Raw genomic sequence first — 17,304 nt, forward strand, 5'->3', positions numbered from 1 at the left:
CTATTCTCCGATGTCTCAGACCTCTGCTTCGTAGTTCTGCTATCTCCTTTGTCCACTAATACATAGGCTGTCTGTGACCTCCTTCTTTTTTCCGTGGTATAGATTTATCACATCGAGTTGTAATTTCTTTTCATTGCTGCTTCTGCTACTGCTTCCGCCTGAAGTCGTCCTGTCTTCTGCTTGGGATGCTAGAGACCGTTAGGAAAAAAACCATCTTGTTAGTGTTCTTTTTTCTTACATTCTGTAATATTGTTTGTGTTCTTTTTTCTTACTTACGCTTTTTCGTAACACAGCTCTCCCCGAATTCCCTCCGGGAATCCGTAACTCAAATGTATTATATTGGTGGTCGCTTCCTGTGTAATTCGCAGTTATTGTCCAGCCCATTATGCTTCCCGACAATCCCTTCGATGATAACGTAATATCTAAAATGGTCCAAAAGTTGTAGCGTTTCCCGCATTTAATGCTACCAAGTTTCTTCTCGGAGCCATCTCTAATATTGTCTTCCTCTTGCATCAGTTTGCGGCAATAAAATCGCCTTGGCATTAAAATCTCCCGCAATTATTCTATCCTGGTCCATATCTTCTTCGATGTCCTCAATTTTTTAAATTTTTTATCGATACTCCATTTTTTATGTCTCAACAAGACGGAAGAGGCTTACGCAACAAACGAGAAGGAACTTCTTGCGATCGTATGGGCTCTAGACAAATTGAGAAGTTACTTATATGGTGCGAAAAAAATCAAAATAATGACCGATCACCAGTCTTTAAGATTCACAATAAGCAACGGTAATAACAACTAGAAATTGAAACGTTCGAAAGCTCGCATCGAAGAATATAACTACAAAATTGTGTATAACAACCAGGAACAAATTGAAGTAATAAATGACGACACAATTTTTCTTAACAAATTTAACGGTAATGTCACTGGACGGAATGAAACAAAAATTCTTTCAGGAAACTTTCTAGTACAATATCAGAATGAAACAATAAGAGTGAAAAATTGGACATTTTCTAACAAACAGATAAAAACAAGCCAGGTTCTACCAGCAGTCATGTATCCAAATTCAACAGAAGCAAAAATGAGAATCAACTTGAGCTATCTACACAGTTTACACCTCCACAACGTCAAACAATTACAGAAACTAATCGCGAATGACATAATCGGAATTACCACAGACATCAGTATAACATCGGTAATTCTCTTCATAGCAGCAACACTGATAGCAAGAAAACTTGTTGCGAAATGTTCAACTTGGATACCACCAGTTATAGAATCAACCAGCATCCAGATTAATGATATAATAACAGAGCCAAAAAGCATTTAACCAAGATCAAACATCGATCCACGGGCCGTGGATTTTTCAGAGGGAAGAGTTAACGATAGAATCATACATAACGTAGTACACGCGCAATGCCAAAAATGCTGACGTATCAATGGAAATTTTCTTGCAGAAATTTTCCCACAAAAATTGCTTTTAAAGTTGAAATTTATAATTTTTTCGTTATTTGAAAATTGTAACTTGAAACTTTTATTTTTTAAATAAATTTTAATTTTAAATTCTTGTTGCTTACTTTGCATATATGGCAAAATTATTGCTCACACTTTTAAAATGCAAAGTAATCAATTAATTAGAATAAATAGAACCAATTTGTAGAATTAAGTTTAAGTTTAATTTGTAATTCAATTGAAGCATAATAAAGATTTGGATTAACATCCAAATAAATTCTTTTTTTTTAAACTTCGAACAATTAAACTCGTTAACTTGTATAAGTACCATATTACATTTTTCTATTTATTTTTTTTTTGCTTCTTGTTACTATGACAAAGCTATAATTTATTTTTAACAGTTAAGTGCCAGTTTTCAATATTGTACTTAGACAAAAAAAAATTCAAAAACCACCAATTGTGATGTGATCGGCACATAACCAACCGTAATGTGTATTTTCTAGTTAAGTGAAAGTGTTACAGAATTTTATAAAAATGCCTGTTAAATACTTCTTTCCTATTTTTAGGACATTAGTAAGCTTATAGTTAACATAACATATAGAAAAATGTAAATTTGACTCTTAGTAGAGTTTCAATTTGTGCTACTCGAATTTCCTGAAATGCTGACCAAGTTTCGATAACAGCCAGAACTCAAATATCAAATTTCAAGAAATTGCATAAATTCGTTCCGTAGATATGGCAAAAAATGTAAAATTGGTCCTCAGATCAGCTTCTGAGCCCTCATCTTTCCAAGAAATTTATATGTTAATTGCTTTGATACGGAAAATTTAAATATTAAACTTCAATAATATCGGTTGATTATTTCTCTTTATATACGCAAAAATGTATATTTGGCCCGTAGTAAACGTCCAGTTGGTGACGCCTGATTTCTTCGCCAAGTTAGGAGGTTTTGCGAAAGGTCAAGCGAAGCTTATATATGAAACAAGTAAATCTGAACTTTAAATAAATAAAAGAAAAATCTGATGTGTCAGCAGATAACCGACCGCAATATTTATTGTCTAGGTAAGTGAAAGTGTTACAGAAGATTATAAAAATGCCTTTTAAACACTTCCTTCTAATTTTTAAGGTATTAGTAAGCTTTAACTTGGGTTGAGAATTGGTCAGTTTTAACTATAAGTTACAAATTGTTAGCATACATTGTATTGTAACCGATTTATACCCGATTACTAACTGAAACTACAGATTTAACTTACTTTTACGACAATATTAACTTACGTCATAAACAAGCTGACGTTAAGTAATGTTGGAGTTATTTCTCATTTTATTATCATTATTCATGTCGATTGTCAGTCGTTGTTGAGATTTTATGAGAGAAAGTCATTTTAGTGCAGTGGTTTAAAATAATGTTAAAGCAGTTAAGGAACTCTAATTTAGAATATATACTCGTAATATAAATAATAATTTTAAACATTAAGAGAAAATGATTAGTTATTGAGCAAGCAATTGTTTTAAAAATAAACATAAGCATAAAATAATCATAAAATGTATAACCAAAAACAAAAAATTCTAGTCTAGTGGTAAAAATTTCGTAGCATTTGGGCTTTTTTGGATTCTGAAATTTCTTTCTTATTTCATCATAATATTGTATATTTTAATTTATTTAATCATTGTTAATTCGCGTAAAAATAGAATGTCCAACTTAATAACAATGTAACAACGACCTGTTTACGGCATTTGTTACAAATTATTACAAATTAGTTACAAAGGTAAAGTACGATAACATAATTTACAGCTAATTCTTAAAACCTGTTTTAGAAGTTTACATAATCAAACTACATAAATTTTCATAAACTTTTAAAAATATAAATATAATAAACATAATATGTATATATGTTAAGTAGTTTATAAGATAAGTCTGATTAACTAAATAAGAAACAAAATGAAATAAAAGTTTTTAAGTCGCAGGACATTACGAAGGCGTTCGCAGCAATATCTTAAAAATTTAAGGCATGCTATTTTAGAGTACAACGCTTTAAAAACAGCATCAATTTCGGAATCTAATATGAGTTTGCGGTCACCACGTATTACGTTAAACATTCAATCAGATGTTCAACCAAATAAAATATCAGATATAGACGATAATGTCAGAGAAATTAAAAAATAAGTTTTTAAAGATAATTGCAATTTAATCTAAGATATACGGAAAAAGCATAAAGTACCAAATGCACCATCAGATTCGAGAACATTGCTTGATACACCTACTTCAAATAATATTAAAATTAAAATTGTTCCATCGGGAAAATACTGGCACTATGGTCTTAATAATATTTAAGATAGTCTATTTTCAACATTGGTGAAATGTGATGTAAATGTGGTAATAGTAGATATAAATATTGATGGCTTTCTAATTAGTAAAAATTCAAAAAATAATACAACGCTAATGATTGTTGGAGTTAATTCGCAGAAAAAATTACAAATTGCTTCGAACAGGATTCTTGAGAGACAATAAAATTATGACTATAAATTAAGTTGTTTTATCTGTGATACCGTTGCAAGAAGTTTCGTAAAAGGTACAAAGGAGCACATGGGTTATTTTTCATTTGGCCGCTGTAATATCGAAGATAATTATCCCAATGAATTTCAAAAGATGTGTTTTCACGAAACTAGTCAAACATTTAATAGAACAAATGAAAGATTGAGAAACAGAGTACATGAGGAACAACTTGATATGATAAATGATTTCCCATTAGATTTCATGCACTTAATATGCTTAGGAATAGTTAAAAAATTACTACTTTTATATTTATAGTTTACTGTTAAAGGCAAAAGATCGTTCAAACTTTCACATCAACTTGATAAACTTTTGGAAGGCGACAGAATTTCGTATGTTTTTGCTCTATTTTGGCCGGTTGTTCTTCAAGATGTTTTTCCGATGGAAAACTTCAACCATTATTTACTTTTGCATTGCTCTATAACGAGTAATTTAGTAAAAGTTTTAAACACCATATACATATTGCAGAAAGATTGTTAAAATAATATTTCGGAGAAAATATCAGTAATAACGTACACCGCTCACTTCATATTATTGAAGATGTGAAACATTTTGAGAAATTAGATAATTTTAGTGCATTTCCTCTTGAAAATCGACTTCAGTTTGTAAAAACTGAAGTTCAGTTTTTTCCGGACGCAAACCTTTAGAACAAATTGTAAGAAGGTTAATTGAAATAAGTGAAACAAATAATTGTTATTCAATTCAAATTGGTGTGCTAATTGGTGCTAAAATATACATTATTAAAAAAAGCGGTGTTCAATATATAGTGTACAAGCTTGTCAAGGAGTTTTCGACAAAATACAACTTGACAATTTTAACCTGCGAAATAATAAAAAGGATAGATGGTTTTCAACGAAATCCAAACAACTTGTTAAATTCACAAATTATACTTTCTTAAAAAATGAGCCAGCTATATACGGAGCTGGTTTGAATTATTTTATAGATTTTTACGAATTACCAATTAAATCTGCTGTCTTTAATATATTCGAATATTCAATAATTCCTAATAATTCAGAAATATTCTGTCTATCAGAAATTAATTGCAAACTTTTGAGTTTATCTATTTCAGTTGATAGAAGCGTATTTTTTCCAATATTGCATATATTGTGGAAACCATTGAAAACGAAGAGAAGTTTATAGTAACCGTTCCTGCAACTCTTGTAACTAATAATATTTTATCTTAAACCAGCACAAAAATGAGCAGATTAAAGGAAGCCAAAATTTATTGCAATCTAATAAAAAATTAACCACATTCACCTGCAGAATTTTGAAATTAAAAATAGGTATGTATAATTAATTTTTACTGCCTGCATACACATATTATTCAAGTCATCAAAATTATTATAACGTCCTTAATATATGAAAAAAAGTGTGAAGTATGTTCTTCAAGCGAAGTCGAAAACTTTCATCAGCGGAAAATCTCTGTTAATCATGCAGATCTTGGTAATCTAAAGTTTTTAAGTAAATATATGTACTTGTTTATTAATTGTTTTCTCCATAGTGGGTGATTTCAATGCGCATATTGTACCATAATTGGTACAATATTCGTGGAATGGAACTTTTACAAAAACAATCTTTCATATTTTCAAACAAATATTACATTAAATTTTAAGAAGTGTAAATAAACGTTTCCGGAGTATACTCAATACTAACATTCTACTTTTTTCAAGAATTATTTGAAAGATGCCGCATTTTGCATTAAAAGGATGAGGTATGAAACAATATTTTTAATAATAATATATAATATGTTTATATTAATAGGCTCAAACAAATTTATAAATAACTGTATTTAACTCTGTTATTATTTTTTCTTTTTCAGAGAAGAAAAAAAAAACATTGGAAAGTGGACACAGAGCAGAACTGGAAGTAGAATAATATTTATTATTCAATATGTTCTTACTATAACCAGTGCCTGTATAAATTAGATAGTATCATATTTAATTGAAAAATTTGTTTTTTAAATAAATGACACGTGAATTCAAAGAAATTCTAAAAAATTTTGAATATGCGTCTAAAGTTGAACATTTTTAAAGTTATTTTTTTATTTTGGCTAATAAAAAAAAATAGTTCTTTTTCAAATTTTATATAAAAACGAGAGAAAAAATAGAGTTGACCTTGTCAACTCTGTGATACCCGTACGAATTTGTTATCCTATGTGCGAATAACTAATATGCCATAACTAACTATGGGGCAGACTATGACTTTAAGTTGTCGTATTACCATATTAATTTATGCAAAATTTCAGTACTATGTGTTTTTCAAAATACTGGCTGTGCCAAACTACTATTGAAGTTGTATGGCAGCCAGAAAGAGCCAAGAAATTTTAGCGAATTTTATCAAGCACATCGGCCCTACTAATATATTCACTTGTTTGAAATCTCAATATCACAGCTTTTATAGTTTCTGAGATATAGCCAAATAACTTTTGAAGTTGTATGGCAGGTACCAGAAGGAGCCAAGTAATTTCAAAGACTTTTATGAGACACATTGGCCCTACTAATATATTCGTTTGTGTGAAATCTCAATATCACAGCTTTTATAGTTTCTGAGATATAACCAAATAACTTTTGAAGTTGTATGGCAGCTACCCGAACCGGTACCCCGATCACGTCCAATTTAAATAGGGTTCTGGCGCTTACTACAATAGATCATTTGTGAAAATTTGGTGAACTTAGCTCAATTAGTTTTTGAGTTATCGTTGGGATGGACGGACGGACGGACGGACGGACGGAAGGACGGACAGACAAAGCTAAATCAACTCAGAATTTGACGCTGATTAAAAACATACACTTGAGTCTATATCTAACGCCGTTATTTCTTAACGTTACAAACGGTAAGGCAAATTTAGTATACCCTTCGAACATACGTTCGTACGGGTATAAAAACTTTTCAGTAATTCAGCACATTTTCATTTGGAAGACGAAACAGATCGAATGCATTTAAGTTTGATATGTAGTTCTTTTCTAATGCATTTTTCTAGGAAAATTAACTCATTTTTTTAAATTTGAACGTCAATTACTCAGTAAAATTGGGTCAAACCAATGGTTTGTATTGCAGCGCTTTTCCCTTCAACAAGTGAAAATTCTGCTTTTAAATACAATCTATGTATACATATCACACTATTAAAATTATTTTCTTTTAATACAAAACTATTTCTAGGATTGCATATATTTAGGATGATGCAAATATGCAGTCTGAAATAAAGCAAAAATTGATATAAAGTGGGGTTAATATAATGCTCGATTTTAAGGTTTAATTGTGTGAGTTAAGAAAAATAATTATATTTTTTAATGTTATGGAATTTACCATTAGCTTTTTACATTTACAGAAATTTGAAAAAGCTTGCGGTTTCGGAAATAAAAGGTATCAAAAATTCAAATTTTACAAATTTGAAGAGGTGATAACTTGAGAGGGGGTGGAGATGGAAAAAAATTTTCTGCTAACAAAATGAACTGTTTGTTAAAGTCTAAAAGCCCCAAATTTTTCAAATTTCAAGCTTCTACGAGCTGGGGTTTAGAAGAAAAACGACATCAAAAATTTGGAAAAAAGGGACTTTAGATAACGGTAAATTTCAACGGCTATTTTGTTTTTCTAAAGTTTAACTATAGTATACTTTATACTGCCTTTCTGCGTTTGAAAAATTTCAAAAATTTTATGGTTTCATTGCAACAAATACTTAAAAAAGGCCATTTTTAGGGTCTTGGGGGGTATAACTTTTAGAGGGGGGAGATAGGTAAAAATTTTATCTAGGGAAATAAGTTTCTAATAAAGATCTATGTATCTGTTAAATTTCAGCTTTCTATCTTGAAGGATGTAGAAGTTTGTAAACAAAAAGTGTCCACGGATGGACGGACAGAGTAAAACTAATAAGCACTCTTTTTCAAAAAATTTTTGGAAAAGCGCTAAAAAGCGCACAATAGCGCTTGTAATTTTCATTCAAATTTGGAACTTATTTTTGATTTACATCCATCTCAAATATCTTTTCAACGGTATAATAGAATATACAACGCTAACATAATGAACCAAGTGCAATGTTTTTGTTAAATATTACAATAGTATAACATGATGGGGTTGTAAATAATAAGAGTAGGATAATAAATACTATTTGAATTACCTTATTAACATTTAGATATGCTTTTTATTCATACGAATTATTGCTTATAATGTATGGGTTCTGTGTTAGCAGAGTATTTTATAATTATACGTATAGATAGTTTTTACATTAAAACTTTTTATCCTATGGCAAATGCATTTATATTTGCTGTAAACGTATGAAAACACTTTTCATATTCTTACAGTAAAAAAATTTCGATATTCCAAAAACAAAATCCAAATAATTCTAAAATTATAAATCTTAAACTCATAAGTGTAACGTCAGCTAACCACGAGCTTTCGATCAATGAGGCTTTAGTCTTGTTCATAAACAAAATTCTTCGAATTAATTTCCAAGAAAACAGCAATCATAGGGGAAAAAATAATATCAAGAATCATATAACCAAATCAGTCGTGTGTGCTTGTATTGCAAGTCTTGCAAGTATTATGTGTGTAGTTTTGTAATTGTGTTCCATTATATGTCTGACATATTTTAAGTTTACTTTCTTTCTTCAAAAAGACACCCGTAATATACATATAGAAATTTTTTTTTCTAATATTTTGTAAAATAAAACTTAGAATAAGAAATGCTCTTAAAAAAGTACATAATTAAACAAATAATTAGTTCTTTTGAGATCTAATATCTTTTTAGTAATTTATTTTGACAATAAGCACTTTAAGCGATAAATTACCGTATACGCATAAAATAATTCGCTATTAAAATCCATGCACGTATGTATTTGGGTTTAATAATACATGCAAATAAAATACGTGAATGTATAATTAGTTAATACTAATGCTCTATAAGGCAATGCATATAGAATACGATTTCTATGCAAAACGTCCCAAGTTCGAACCCTGAAAAGTTCGACTTGCCAGATGAATTTCTTTTTATTGATAATTTTATTTTTTTTTTTAAATGAAACTACAAAAGCTTTACCCTTACAAATCACTATCAGCGAGTTTCCATTCTAAATATTTACCGACCGTATTGGGTATACAATAGGTAGACTCGATAGCAAATTTTGCATATCGAGTTTTCAGTGGGAATGCACTTCTCCATAGTAGGGAAGTGTAAGTAAACTATTTTTAGCAACGTGTCGGTTCGTCGGTCTATCGGTCTGTGTATGCACGCGTGTATCTCAAGTTCGGCTGAACCGATTTTGATGAAATTTTATAATTATTTAAGTAAGTTTATTTCGAACATGGCACGGATTGATCAACTTTTGGGATATATCAGGCCTCGGAAACTGCACTTTTTAGCGGGCCTGTTTTACATTTTTGAACATTTTCAAGAAAATATTCAACCAATTTACTTTAAATTTTATATATAAGCTTCGCAAGACCGACCGCGAAATCTCCTAACTTTTTGAAGAAGTCAGACCTCAGCAACTGGGCGCTTAGTACGGGCTAAATATACATTTTTGCGTATATAAAGAGAAATAATCAACCGATTTCATTGAAATTTAATATTTGGATTTCTCGTATTAAAATAATGAACATGTAAATTTTTTCATGGAAAGATCAGGCATCGGCAACTAGACGTTTACTACGGGCCAAACATACACTTTTGTGTATATAAAGAGAAATAATCAACCGATTTCATTGAATTTTAATATTTTAATTCCTCGTATTAAAACAATGAACATATAAATTTTTTGGAAAGATCAGAGCTAGAAAACTGATTTGCGGGCCGATTTTACATTTTTCACCATATCTACGGAACGAATTGATATAATTTCTTGAAATTTGATATTTGAGTTTTGGTTGTTACCGAAACTAACTGGTGAGATTTCAGGGAATTCGGGTAACACAAAGCGAAATTCTACTAAGAGTAAAATTTAAATTTTTCTAGGTATGTTAATTATAAGCTTACTAATATCCTAAAAATTGGAGATAAGTATTTAACAGACATTTTTATAATATTCTGTAACATTTTCACTTAACTAGACAATACACATTGCGGTCGGTTATGTGCTGATCACATCAGATTTTTTTTTTGAGAATACCCTATTTGTAAAAAGTTTAATGCAATAGAATAATATTTTCTTATAAAATTTTGTACTAAAAATATATTGCCAAGAAATTTAATGTACACTTATGTTTTGCTTACAAATACATTTTGCAGCAGATCGCGAAAAGAATACATAACTAAATGCGTACGTACATACTTATTATAAAACAATGTAGATATCTTTTTGTTATAATTCACACTTTCAAATATGAATTTACATATAATATTTATACTACCAAAAGTAAATAAAAAATTACCTCTACAGGATGTAGTACCATTTTGTAAAAAGCGGCCACATATCATCTTTGGGGGGGTGAAGGGGGAGGGTGGGTAGAATTAATGCTTTTTCTGGGACCCTAGAAGCAAAGTCCTATCAAATGACTTTTGTCCCATGTCTCTAGCCCTTCTTGAAGTACCCGTACTTTCTGACGCCTGAGAAGTAGCTATGTAAACTCGTATATAATAATTCCATATTTACTCTAATATAGTAAGTCTATTAACTGAGAATAAGTTGCGAATATGATATTGCTTTTGGTTAAATTTGTTCGAAACTTTTATTAATTTAATAATAAAATATTAAAAAATAAAATATATAATAAAATGAAGTTTTATATAAAATATTTCATGAATAAAACACCAAGCAAGCACTTTTCGAGATTTTCAACTTCAGGTCCGAAACTCCCTACGTAAATGTAAAACTTTTTAATTAAAAATCAATCTAGATTTTTAAACTTAATCAAGTTCAATTTTAAGCTACATGATTGTGTTTTTGACATTGAAGCACATTGTTGATACTCTACATAATTATAGAACCAAATTTTTTATGGGAACTTACATACATAATATTATGTAGATACATATATTAAATATTTAGTACTTGAAAAAATTATTCATTCATTTAAACCTATAAATGTTTTTGTTTATGTTCATAATTTTCTCAAATGCTCTACTTTCATAAAGTGTAAAGTGCTTTTCTTTGAACATATTCTCTTATCAAAAGAACTTTTGACGACACCTAAAATATTTTAATTGGATATTTCTGATTAGTAATACAATAAATGGAAAAGAATTGTAGCACTATGATAATTCAATTAATTTTTTTTTTATTTTTTTATATTTGTGTAGAATTCAAACAAGAAGGATGATTTTTATATGAGTTCGACTCTTTTAAGACGTAGTTATTATAACCAGTTTAAAATTAACAATATATAAAATAATTTTGTCTAAAACTTTATGAGAAAATAAAATATCTATGTGTCTATATGTATAAAATATCTATGCGTTTTTACAACATGCCATTCAATTTTGTATTTGAAAAAGTAAATAAAATAATTGTAATCATCATTATACCCTGCACTTCGTGAAGGGTATATTAACTTTGGTATGGAGTTTGTAACTACTTGAAGGAGTCATCTGCGGTATGGACATATATATATATTCTTGCTCAGCGTAAAATTCTGCGTCGATTTAGACATGTCCGTCTGTCCGTCCGTCCGTCCGATCGCACGATAACTCAAAAACGAATAATGCAATCGACACCAAACTTTCACAAGTTTTTTTTTTTGCGCCAAGGACGAGCCCTATTGTTATTGGACCAATTCGGACAACGGGTTCGGTTAGCTGCCATACAACTCAAAGAGTTTATTTTAAATATTGCAAAAACTAATAAAGCTATAAATATAAAATTTTGTATACATTTGTCCAATTATATGCTACACATGCTCTAAAAATTATAATGGGATAGCTGCACCGGTTCGGGTGGCTGCCATACAACTCCAACACCAAATTTTTATATTCGGAAAAATAATAAAGTCAGATTCATGAAACTTGGCAGTCATGTGTCCAATTATAGGTCAAATATATTTCTGAAGTTTTAGAGGAATTGCCTGACAGGTTCGGGTACCTGCCATACAACTCCAGAAGCTTATTTTGAATATTTGGAAAAATAATATAGTCAGATACATGAAACTTGAAAGTTGTGTGTCGAGTTATAGGTCAGATATATTTCTGAAGTTTTGGTGGAATTGCTTGACAGGTTCGAGTAGCTCCCATACAAGTCTAAAAGCTTATTTTAAATATTTGGAAAAATAATAAAGTCAGATTTATGAGCTTTGGCAGTCGTGTGCCCAATTGTAGGTCAGACATATTTCTGAAGTTTTGATGGAATTGCTTGACAGGTTCTGGTACTTGCCATACAACTCCAAAAGCTTATTTTAAATATTTGGAAAAATAATAAAGTCAGATTTATGAAACCTGGCAGTTGTGTGTCGAGTTAAAGGTCAGATATATTTCTGAAGTTTTGGTTGAATTGCTCTACAGCTACGAGTAGCTCCCATACAAGTCCAAAAGTTTAAATATTTGAAAAAATAAAGTCAGATTCATGAAACTTGGCAGTTGTGTGTCCAGTTATAAATCAGACATATCCGTGAAATTTCTATAGAATGGTTTCACAGGTTTGAGTAATTGCTATACAACAACGAAAGATGCAGGGTATAATTCAATCGGTTTATACCGACTGAAACGTTTTTACTTGTTTTAATTTAAAATTACCAAAATATCTTAACAGGAAATTATTTTGCAAACAAACGATATACCAATGTTTTTATTTTAACTATGAAATTAATCATAAATTATTAATTTTTTTTCTGACATTTAGGAAAACTTTGAATCCATGCCAGATATTATAATGAGATGTCTTACCCAACATCACGAGAGAATTGAAAATCGCAAAAATTTTCTGCACCCAGATGCTGCTGTATTGTCTTCAATTCAATCGTTTCAAACTACTTCGGCAAATCCTACTTTCTTCTCTCATTCAAGGTACATACATATAATATAACTTTTAAATCTATGCAATAAACTCACCATTTACTATATTTATTATACTTAAGATAAGCGAATCATATGTTAGCAATTATATTGGAAAAAAGACTCTATCTGCAGCAGCATGAATCAGTTCCTCTGCTGTTCTTACACCTATCGAATTCTTTATGTTGCCTAACCAGGAAAGCTGTTTTCTTCTCACACCCCTTCTTCCTTTGATTTTACCTTCAATTATTAGTTAAAGAAGTTCGTATTTTTCTCCTCGCATCACATGACCAAAATATGCAGTCGTTTTACTTTTTACTATGCGAAGGAGTTTTGTCTGAGTATGAAGTATACTTAGTACTTGGAAATTTGTTACACGATCTGTCCACGGTATACTGTGTATTTTTCTTTAGATCCACATTTCAATAGCTTCGATTTTATTCATGTGTAACACTTTCAACGTCCACGATTCCAACCCACATAACATCATAGATCAAACATAGCATACGTTAGATAAAATTTTCTTGTATTTACAAAATGCACCTCTGCATATTTCAATTCGACATTTTATTTCTTTGTTCGAATTCCAGTCTTCATGGAGCCAGCATCCAAGAAGGTATTTGAAGGTGGATACGCACTCAATACGCATTCAAGATATTGTTAACTGAAATTGTTACATTGCTTTAAGTTTTTCTGTTGCTGCTTACAATCATGAATTTAGTTTTTTTCTATATTGATTTTTAAGTCGTAATTTTGACTGTGCTCATTAACTCTGTTGACTATTTGTTGTATATCGTCGATGTTATCGGTTACTAATGTTGTATCATCTCCGTATCGAATATTATTAATGAAAGTGCCGTGAACCTAAATTCCTTTGTTCAGTGAATTGATAGCTTTTTGGAAAGTAGCTTCTACGTAGATGTTAAAAATTAGTGGTGAGAAATGCACCTTTTTCTATTCGTATCTTATTTGTGATTCCTTCTTTGTTGCGTATCTGGGTGGGCTGACGCCAGTATAAATTTTTAATGCATCTTACATTTTTCTCATCTAAGCCGATTCTTTCCAATATTTCTGTTTATAATGTTGAACATTATCAAAGGCTTTTTCGTAATTAGCAAAACACATGAATACGAGTTATCTTTTTTCTTTTTTCACGTCACGACAGTGACATTAACGCTGAGCAGAGCTTCTCCAGTACCCGTTCCGTCTAAGAAATCGAATTGCGTTGTGCCCATATAACTTTCACATTTTTTGTAGATGTGATTATGGATTTTGAAGTACGATCCATTAAACTAATTAGTCTGTGGTTGGCACAATTCTTTGCATTGAACAATTTCGGAAATGCTATAAAAGTTGATTTCAACCAATTTTCTGGATAATTACCGGTATCACTAGTAAAGCTAAATTTCCATTGTCAATAAGTTTTATCACTTCAGCTTGTAATGCATCCGAATCAACAGTTTTCGATTAAGTTGATAGCCTTACGTATCTCATCTTGTGATTGATGAACCAGTAAATTGTCTAGAACCCAACAATTCATTTGACGCAATTTAATATAGTTTTCCCAAAGCTTTCATCTCGTCATCTTTCAAGTCATCGTAGCATCGCTGCAATCTTTCAATTTCTTTGCATTTCTGATCCAGCCAATCCTCTTTAGCTTTCCTGCATTTCAATGCAATTATTCAGTGTAAACGTTTATATTCTGCCTAACTTATGTTACGCTGCTTACGCCTTTCTTCCATTAGTAAAAGAATTTCGTCGGTCATCCACTTTCTTTTAAGTGTAAACTTTTTTGTTCCTAAAATTCTTTGCCATAAATTATTCAAAACTTTTCGTGTTTCATTTCACACCGTTTCATATCGTGATGGTTTGCAATGGATCTTAGTTGTCTGTTGATTTGCGTAGATAGAGTGAATTTGATTACATCGTTGTTAAATTTTTCTGTATCTAACTTTGGCTGCAGATGTGGATTTTTAATGCAGGACAATTTAATTTCAAGTTCAGCTAAAAGTAAATTATGGCTAGCTGGGACACGTGCCTCCGGGTAGGTTGAACCTTTCACAATGGATGTAGCGAAGCGCTTATTAATTAAGATGTAATCAATTCGATTTCTTACTATTTTATCATCACGGTTTTGCGGAGATGTCTAAGTATATAAACGTCTAGATGTTAAACAAAAACAAGTTTTGGTAATCTTGAAGTTTTCCTCCTGACAAAATTCAACCAGAAGATCGCCTTTTTTATTACATTCTGGACCTAGATTCATTATTAGCCTAGACCGTGCGGTCCAACAATCTCGCTCACTTTTCCGACACCGAATTTCGCATTAAAATTACTAATTATTAAGTTTATGTCTTGGATTTTGTTAAATTTAACATATTTTTAATTTTCCTGTAAAACTGTTCGATTTCTGTGTCATCTTTATCGGCTGTGGAGGCATAGACCTGGATTATATTTAGTGCTATGGGTTTGGTATTAAATTTTAATAGCATGACTTTATCCGAGTGTGGTACAAATGCCGCAACATATTTAAGCAGATTACTTGCTACTATTACTTCTACTCTATTTCTGTAATTAGCGTGGTTGTTGCCAGAGTAGTAAAGTTTGACTCCGTCAGTAAACCATTCAACAGAATTTGGCCACCGAGTTTCGCTCACTAGGATATTAATCTTGAGTATTTTCCTTGATAGCATATTCAGTTTGCTACCTTATACAGACCGGTAACGTTACATGTCCCAATATTTAATTTTTGTTGTTTTTTACCTCCGCGGAATCTTAGCACCCTCGTTGTGCTATGTTTCTTACGTTTTCAATGTGATTTTTTTAGGTAAAAAAAACCTGTGATTTTCTATTGCTTCTGAAGAGTTTACGGTAGTTTTCTTTCTTTGCAGCTCATCTGCCCTTTCAGGGAACAGGCGTTGTTTGTAGCCGTCTAGTATAGAAGGGTCGCTATGGTGAAAATTTCTGAACCTTTGATTCAAAATGTTGAAGTAGCTCCAGAAACCACCAGTTGATTCATTGTGTACTGACTCACTTTCACCACCAGGGTTGGATACCCGATCTTTTGAATGAGTTGCTCAACATAACAAAGAGTACCTCTTGAAGGTATAACTTAGCGTTGAGTAGTAAAGTTTAACCTTATATAGATGGAAAATATAAGCTGTGATTGCGCGTACTAACTCATTTCCTCCCATTTTATTCTATTACATAAAATTATAAAGTTTCATTAATACTAATTTCTTACATGTAAAATCGATGAAGAAGCATATTGCAAAACTTTTTTTTATTTTGTTCTTTTTAGAAGTACTACATCATACCCGTTATCATATCAATGTCCTACAAATATGCCTGCTGCCCCTGGCAGGAATTTACAACTGGTTTCTGAGTCAATGAATATAAATAATGCAAATAATCAGTCTACATTTCCAACAAAATTCAATAGCTGAAATAAACATCAACACAGGGATAATTGAAATTATTAAATATGAAAATTAAATAAATTTTACCGATTTATGTAAGGTTTTTTTTGTCAATAATATGTTATGGTTGTTATGCGTTCATGTGTTGTTACGTAAATAAAAAAAGTCATAAAAAGTACTTTAAAAACTACATTTTTTCAGTTCTTTCAATTATTTTTAAAGAAATATTTTCCTCAAAGCAAAAATTTTAATACTTATACACAGTCGTAAAAAGAAAAATAGTTAGAAGAAAAATAAGAAAAAAAAATTAATAATTTTGAAGAAAAAGAAGTGTAATAGTTTTGGTTTTGGAATTTGATGACACACTACGAACTCAAAATTTTAACTGTATAATATATATATATATTCAATACAGTTAAAATTACTATAAATTTAACTTATACATACAGTACGTTTGCCAATAAGATTGTCTACATTAAATTTTCGACTATTATTATACCCGTAGAATGTGTGTTCCAAGGGTGTTAATATTTTTACCGTTTGTAACGCTAAGAAATAATGGTTTAAGATATAGACTCAAGTATTTGTTTTTGATCAGCATCAAGCTAGGAGTCGACTTAGTTTTGTCTATCCGTCCCAACGATAATTCAAAAATTAATATAGCTAAGTGCATCAAATTTTCACAAATGATTTATTATAGTGAATTCCAGAACCGTATAGTTAGTTATAATCGTGGTACTGGTTCGCGTACCTGCCATAAAACTTCCAAATTTATATTATAGTTTCTGAGATATAGCCAAACAACTCTTGAAGTTGTATGGCAGCTCCCAAAAGGAGTCAAGCAATTTCAACAACTTTTATAAAAAACATCAGCCCTACTGATATTTTTATTTATGGGAAATTTCAATATCACAACTTTAATAGTTTCTGAGATATAGTCAAATCATTTTTGAAGTTGTGTGGCAGCTACTAGA

General features: G+C 30.7%; 1 protein-coding gene and 1 long non-coding RNA gene across 3 annotated transcripts in view; both read left to right on the top strand.

The window, feature by feature from the left end:
* LOC129616591 (small conductance calcium-activated potassium channel protein-like) overlaps positions 1-16,520 on the top strand; it is a gene marked incomplete at its 5' end in the record, with an annotated part of 64,140 nt that extends 47,620 nt beyond the window's left edge. Inside the window, 2 exons of the mRNA XM_055532220.1 lie at positions 12,760-12,923; positions 16,213-16,520. Coding sequence (XP_055388195.1) covers positions 12,760-12,923; positions 16,213-16,357 — 309 coding nt within the window. The remainder of the gene's footprint in view (positions 1-12,759; positions 12,924-16,212) is intronic.
* On the top strand, positions 3,395-5,978 carry LOC129616590 (uncharacterized). Of its 2 annotated transcripts, XR_008697561.1 has the most exons (4): positions 3,395-5,280; positions 5,368-5,440; positions 5,499-5,708; positions 5,817-5,978. It is a non-coding gene; the product is annotated as an uncharacterized LOC129616590 (long non-coding RNA). The 2 variants fall into 2 exon arrangements; XR_008697560.1 differs by having other exon boundaries at positions 5,499-5,978.
* Positions 16,521-17,304: the final 784 nt, after the last annotated feature.

This window comes from Condylostylus longicornis, unplaced genomic scaffold, assembly GCF_029603195.1.
Source record: "Condylostylus longicornis isolate FDR11 unplaced genomic scaffold, ASM2960319v2 ptg000243l, whole genome shotgun sequence".
Taxonomy (NCBI): domain Eukaryota; kingdom Metazoa; phylum Arthropoda; class Insecta; order Diptera; family Dolichopodidae; genus Condylostylus; species Condylostylus longicornis.